The following is a 6715-nucleotide window of genomic DNA, read 5'->3' as shown; positions in this document are numbered from 1 at the left end:
GAAAGGGGAAAGGGGGGGGGGGGGGGGGGGGGCTTGTTTTCCTCTCAAGGCAGATTCCACACGCCCTGCTTTGAAAAAAAAGCCTCTCCAGCCACTGTTGGCGGTGCATATGTGTGAAAGGGAGAAACAGCTGCTTGAATCGGGTTCTCCCTGGGTGATTTGATGCAGGAAAGAAGGGGGTGGATCATAACCACACAGTGCTCTCTCTTTTTGTTGTGAAGGGAAGACCTGCTTTCCGAAGCACTGCTTCTAACCTTCCTCCTCCCGATCGTCTACCGTTTTTTAAAGACACAAGCATTTGGAAATCTCCTCTCCCCCCCCCCTTTCTCACATTGCAGCTTCTTGCTGCCTGGAAGTGTCTCTTTGATCATTGTTGGTAGGATTCCCAAAGCACGGGGAAAAGAACAGCCAGAGTACAAAGCAGCCAAGGCAGTGGGCAGAACTCAGAAGTGTTGTGCAAGGAGGCTGGCCCCGACAAATGCATGAAGCTGGGGGAGGGAGCTGATCGGCATCCTGTAGCCATGAGTTCCACCAACCACTGCAGTCGCTTAGCTCTGCAGGACCCAGGTTTGAGCCGGCACCCCACAAGTTCCTGAATGAATGACTCTAAAGTCCATCATCTTCTGCAATGCGGTTTCTCCCAGTCACCAAGCCTCTTCTTTGTTCCTACACAAATGATTAAGCACCTCTGGCGTACTCACCTCTTGTCTCTTTACTACCACCCCCTTCAGAAACTGCTAAAGGATGACGAATGCAGCTCTTGTCTCATGCATTTCCTCCCCCCCCCCCACACACACACACTCAAGAGAGGGAAAACAGTTGATGAGCCACTCTGAAAGGCTGTCTTTCCTGCCCTTGTCTTTCTTGCCAGCAGCCTCCCTTGATTAGTCAATGTGGCTTTAGTAAGAAGATGTAAAAGGCCTCTCCACCCACCTCCCCAGCTGTTCCCACTGCAACTGGAGCAGCAGAGGGCTGGTGTCAGCAGAAGGATCCGCCCCGGGGCCTGGAGCGGCTGATGGTGGTGGAGGTGCAGAATCGATCGGTTCTGTCAGCTTTAGTTTTTCCAGTACGCAAAGCAGGAAATTTGGAGTAAAAAGGCTTTTGCGGAGATTGACAGAGGTCCTTTTTTCAGAATTGGGGGTGGGGGCGTGGTGGGATTCTTTTTCTTTTTTTCGTTTTGCTTCGGCAATAATGCCACAAAAGGGCTGGATTTTGGAAATGCTATATTCAGCATCCCGAATGAGAGTGTGTCTGTGTATGCACATGAGGGAAGAGGGAAGAGAGTCTCTGTACATGTAGCCATGGGTTATTTGACGTTTCTAAAGAACTGGTTTCTAAAGAAGTTTCTAAAGCTCCTGCCAACCTAGCAGTTCGAAAGCAAGAATTTGCAAGTAGATAAATAGGTACCACTTAAGTGGGAAGGTAACAGCGTTCCGTGCGCCTTGGTGTTTAGTCATGCCGGCCACATGACCACGGAAACGTCTTCGGACAGCGCTGGCTCTTCGGCTTGGAAACAGAGATGGGCACCGCAACCCTAGAGTCGGATTCGACTGGCTTTCGAGCAAGGGTACCTTTACCTTTAAAGAACTGGTATCCTCCTGCCCTTTCTAAACGTATAGACCAGGAATCCCACTTGGCCAAGTAGAGCTCCCCCACAGGTATATGAAGGCTGGGCTGCACCCTCTTGTGAGGACACATGAAGCTGCCTTATACTGAATCAGACCTTGGTCCATTAAGGTTAGTATTGTCTGCTCAGACTGGCAGTGGCTCTCCAGGGTCTCTGGGAGAGGTCTTTCCCATCACCTGCCACATGACCCTTTTAGCTGGACATTCCAGGGGCTGAACCGGGGACCTTTCTGCATGTAAAGCAGAGGCTCTCCCACTGTGCCACAGCCGTCTGTGAGCGAAGAAGCCGTTGCAGGTTAAACACCCCCAAGAGAACCTTCAGCTCATAGTCGTGGACCTGATCATACCAGATCATTGGTTGATTCTTTGGGCTGGAAGGGTGTGTGTGTGTGGGAGGGGGGTGCCCTTTCTATGCAAGGCAACCTGCATTCCAGGTCTAAGCACTGTTTCAACGTAAGGCAAGTTTGAGTGCAGAAGTAAGCGAGCACACAAGCAGATCAAGGTTTTTGTTTTTTTTATCCACCTTGAGTTCCTGTTGGGAGAGAGACAAGGTGAAAGTTACTTTGTTTGTTTTTCTAAGAAAGTAAAATGCCCTGACCTGGCTGGTCCAGACTAGCCCAATTTCAGAAGCTAAGCAGGGTCAGCCCTGGTTAGTACTTGGATGGGAGACCGCCAAAGAAGTCCAGGGTTAATCAGTGTTCCCTCTAAGCTGAGTTAGTGTGAGCTAGCTCACTGTTTTCTAGCCTCCAGCTCACTCATTTTTGTCTTAGCTCAGGAAGGAGGGCTCCAGAGCAAACTAATTTAATGCAGCAGCCAACTCGCTCGCTCACAACTCTAATCCCGGTAGCTCACAAAGTAGAATTTTTGCTCACAAGACTCCACAGCTTAGAGGGAGCATTGGTTGCGGCGCAGAAAATCCCACAAGGTTGCCGTAAGTTGGTTGCAACTCAACGACGCTGTCCACTAGCAGAGAGCTCTAGGGCAACATCAGTTCAGTGTCGCCACCTCTTCCTCTGCCTGACTGCCTTCTCGTCTTCTCCTCCTTCCCAGGTGCGATAGCGGCGACCGTCGTTCAAGATGCCGGAACAAAGCAATGATTACCGCGTGGTGGTCTTCGGTGCCGGTGGCGTGGGGAAGAGCTCCCTGGTCCTGCGCTTCGTCAAAGGCACTTTCCGCGACACGTACATACCGACCATCGAGGACACCTACAGGCAGGTCATCAGCTGCGACAAGAGCGTCTGCACCTTGCAGATCACCGACACCACGGGGAGCCACCAGTTCCCGGCCATGCAGCGCCTCTCCATCTCCAAGGGCCACGCCTTCATCTTGGTCTTCTCCATCACCAGCAAGCAGTCCCTGGAGGAGCTGAAGCCCATCTACCAGCAGATCGTGCAGATCAAAGGCAGCGTGGAGAGCATCCCCATCATGCTGGTGGGCAACAAGTGCGACGAGACGCAGCGCGAGGTCGAGACGAAAGAGGGCGAGGCCGTGGCCAAGGAGTGGAAGTGCGCCTTCATGGAGACGTCGGCCAAGATGAACTACAACGTCAAAGAGCTCTTCCAAGAGCTGCTCAATCTGGAGAAGAGGAGGAACATGAGCCTCAACATCGACGGCAAGAGGTCCAACAAGCAGAAGAGGACAGACAAAATCAAGGGGAAGTGCAGTCTCATGTGAAACCGTCCCTCTTCTCCGTTCTCCTCCTCCTCCTCTCCATTGTCGGTGTCCACACTCCAAACTCTCGTTCACATTCCCACTCCTCACCTCTCTCTCTCTCACTCCCTCTTTGCATCTTAGCGCTGTGACGGCATTAGGGATGCTGAAACACCTCGAGCTCACTTGCCGATTCTTTCTCCTCTTGGCTCCCTCCATCCAATATGGAGCAACGCAATATTGCATGGGAGAGGCACTCCTTCTTGCAGCTGGAGATGAAACTATCTCTCTTCCCCCCCCTCCCCTCCCCGCCCCTCCTTTGCTTATTACTCCTGAACTGTCCCGAGTGGAGGAGGATAAACTTTGGAGCCTGGCCATACTGGGGCACGGTGGGAGGAAGTCTCCCTTCTCCCGCCTGAGGCGATGCTGTTCTTGGAAGGTGGTCTGCGGTTGGAGCAGAGGAGGATTCCCCTGTTTGGAAACGACCTCTGCACGGTGGTGGGGGTCCCGTGTGGCAGGAACAGATCGACATTGCACAGCGGGGAGCACGGATTGGTGCACAGAGACACTCTTGCTGCATTGCATGGGGTGGGGGGGGGAAGGGACTCTTCCCAAACTCCAAATAATGCAAGGGGGCTCTTTCGGCCCCCTTCTCCCCTGATCTTTTGCCTGTGAGCTGCACAAAACCAGAAAGGCACAATTCCCAGACGAGTTGGCTTTTTTCCTCCCGCCCACCCCCCACTTCACTCCCCCCCTTTATTTTATTTTTTTTAATCCAGAAGGATGATTGACAGACAACACTTGGAGGTCCCTTTGGTCATCGCAGCCCCGCTGGGTAAGATGACGCTGTCTCAGGGTGCCTGCAGAAGCTGGAAGGGACATGAGTGGACATATCAAAGGTCTGAGCGTGGAGCTCTTGCCATCTTCGAACTTCAAGACGGATCCGAGGAGGACTTCCAAGCGGCACGGGTGGCTCTGACGCCCGACGAGGGGGACGGCGCAGGGCTGAAGCGTTTCGGCGGCACAGACTCTGCCGAGAGAGAACTCTTGTGTTCACCTCTGAAAAATGAGTGATTCCCCCGCCTGTTGCACAGCAAGACGCAGCGGACGGGAGCAGAGCCCGTCTAAAGGGACAGAAGGAAGGCGCCTGTCCAGAGCAGGTCTTCAGATGTTACCTTCCTCCGTCCCCCTTCCCCGCCCTCTTGCCAATATGCCAAACTTTGAACATTTCAACTTAAGACTTCTTTAATTTTGCTTTTTCTAAAAAAAAAAAAATAGTGTCTTATTTTTAAAGCAACTAAAATACAAAAAGAACAGCACATTTCTAGGGAGGAGGTGAGTATTCAGCTGACGTAGAAGGCAAGGAAAGGCAGTAGAGGCGAGGAACTGGGGAAGGCCAAGTGGAACCAGCCGGCCCAGTGAGAGGACAAAAGCAGCAGCTGCCCAGTTATTTATTTGAAATGATATCCCACTCTAGCCAAAGGGCTCGAGGGGGGGAGGGTTATACCTCTAAAAGTTCAGAAGCAAATCTTGTAGCAGAATAGACCCGTATTGTGGCTTCTACAGTTTTGCCCGGCGGCCTCACACGTCAGCTTGCAGAACAAAAGAGTGGCAGCAGCACCCAGCCCGCAACAAGTATCTAATCTAAAATAAAACACCTTTAAATCACATTCCTTCAAGAAGCTCAGGGCAGCATACTTGGGGTTATCCCTTGCCACATACCTGCAAGATAAGGTCGGCAGAGAGAGTGACTTTTCCCCCAAGTAAGTGTCATGATTGAAAATGGTTTTAAAACCCAAGTGGCCCCTTGTGTGGGACTTGACAGACAGCCACTCCTGGATCTTAGGTAGGAGAGTCATATTAATTCCCCCCAAAAAAACTTTTGTGTGCATCAAACAGAGCTTTCCTTGTGCGCTGAAATCCTCAAGGCAATTCAGACAAACCCCCACCCACACACATACAAAATTTAGTGTTAAAATGTTAAGCAGCAAGTGATTCAAGGAAGGCGGGAGTGTAGCAGTGGGCGGTGTCATGGTGAGGTTTGTTTGTGTGCAGGGAAAGGTGGCATGGGAATCCTTAGAGATGTTGGCTTGCCTGAGCAAGCAGCTCCAGATGGGATAGTGAAGATTGCTTACTACCACGTCTTCCTCCCTCCCTGTCTTCAGTCATTGGGGTCTGAGAGTACATCCGAGTGGCAGGGAGAAGCTCCGCAGTGAAAGGACCTCACTGGATGCGGCTCCTGAATGCTACCCAGCACAGAATTTGGAATCTCAGCTGTCGTGGTTTTTACTGCCTGGCCCCTATGACTGAAATGATAAGTTTTGGGAAACGTGCCGGCAAAGGGTTAGGGTTCTGCAGATCTCTTCCGCTAGGGGTGGTGTTTTTTTCCTGAAAGGAAGGAGCCTTCCCACAAGAGTGTCTTGCATTGAGGGAATGCCGCTTTGCCCTGGAGGAACATGGCACCACTAACGGAGCAGATCTGTGGCATCCCAAACCAGAGTGGGCAAAAGGGCTCCGGAAATTGTAGTGGGGTGGGGTGCTTCCCTGCAATGGGCGTTTGTCTTTCTCTATACTGTGTTTCCATTCTGTCTCTCATCTGTGCCCTCCTTTTCTCTGGCCTGCAGCTTGCTGTACCACTTTTTTTTTTTTGGCCTAAACCATTTGCACATTCTGAGCCCTAATCAAAGAGTAGCTTTACAGAAAGCCACTGGCATTTGAGATCAGTCTGTGCAAAAAAAAAATTGGGGGGGGGGACAAACACAAACCTGATTTGGTTTTGACCCACCTGGTTAAGCCAGTTGTTAATCTCTTGCAAAATTGCAGAGAGGGAAAAACCCGGCTGTTCTGTTCCTTTTTTAAAACAGGAATTTGGGTAGGGAAACGTGGAAGTGGGGGGGGGGCGGTGATGGTTTGAACCGAGGGCTGAGCTGTGGTTGGCTCAGGCAAAACATCTCCACTGAACTTTGCTTGCCGTTGCCTGACCCATAGCGTTGGACTTCTCTTTTGAAGGAAGGACGGGAGTATGCATTTTTAAAGATCAATTCTAGCACTGTGGATGTCCCACCAGCCCCAGGGCCTGGGAGACGGGGGAACCCATTTTAAGATGCCCCAATATTCTCTCTCGCCAGCCAAAGCACAACACCTCAAGCTCCTCATAGAGCAAGTTGACTTTAGCACAATTGCAGCTGAGGAAGGGGGTGTGGACACCAGATTTCACATCTGTGGAGCTGGAAGCTGGGGTATTGGGATGCTGGGCCAGGCCAAGGCGACTCTTGAATTTGGAGGTAGTCGTGTTGTGGGAAGGAAGGGTGAGCTTGGCAGGGTGGTGCGTTTGGATCTTCTGGGATCCGTTCTCATACACGACAGATTTCTAGGATCTCCAGGTGGAAGAGAGAGGGAGAACTGCTCAACAGTACTGAACTCAACGGAATTGCTGCAG

General features: G+C 51.5%; 1 protein-coding gene across 1 annotated transcript; it reads left to right on the top strand.

The window, feature by feature from the left end:
- The first annotated feature begins 2683 nt into the window (after positions 1 to 2683).
- Positions 2684 to 4485, top strand: DIRAS1 (DIRAS family, GTP-binding RAS-like 1). The gene has a single exon (XM_015405497.1). The coding sequence runs from the start codon at positions 2704 to 2706 to the stop codon at positions 3298 to 3300; it is 597 nt and encodes a 198-aa protein (XP_015260983.1). The 5' UTR covers positions 2684 to 2703; the 3' UTR covers positions 3301 to 4485.
- Positions 4486 to 6715: the final 2230 nt, after the last annotated feature.

This window comes from Gekko japonicus, unplaced genomic scaffold, assembly GCF_001447785.1.
Source record: "Gekko japonicus isolate JY-2015 unplaced genomic scaffold, Gekko_japonicus_V1.1 scaffold2312, whole genome shotgun sequence".
NCBI lineage: Eukaryota > Metazoa > Chordata > Lepidosauria > Squamata > Gekkonidae > Gekko > Gekko japonicus.
Note: the sequence above shows the minus strand (reverse complement) of the source record. Positions and strands in the feature narration are given on the sequence as shown.

What these genes read in the sequence shown, in the direction of transcription:
- DIRAS1 (XM_015405497.1), top strand. Translation starts at nt 2,704, where the DNA reads ATGCCGGAACAAAGCAATGATTACCGCGTGGTGGTCTTCGGTGCCGGT.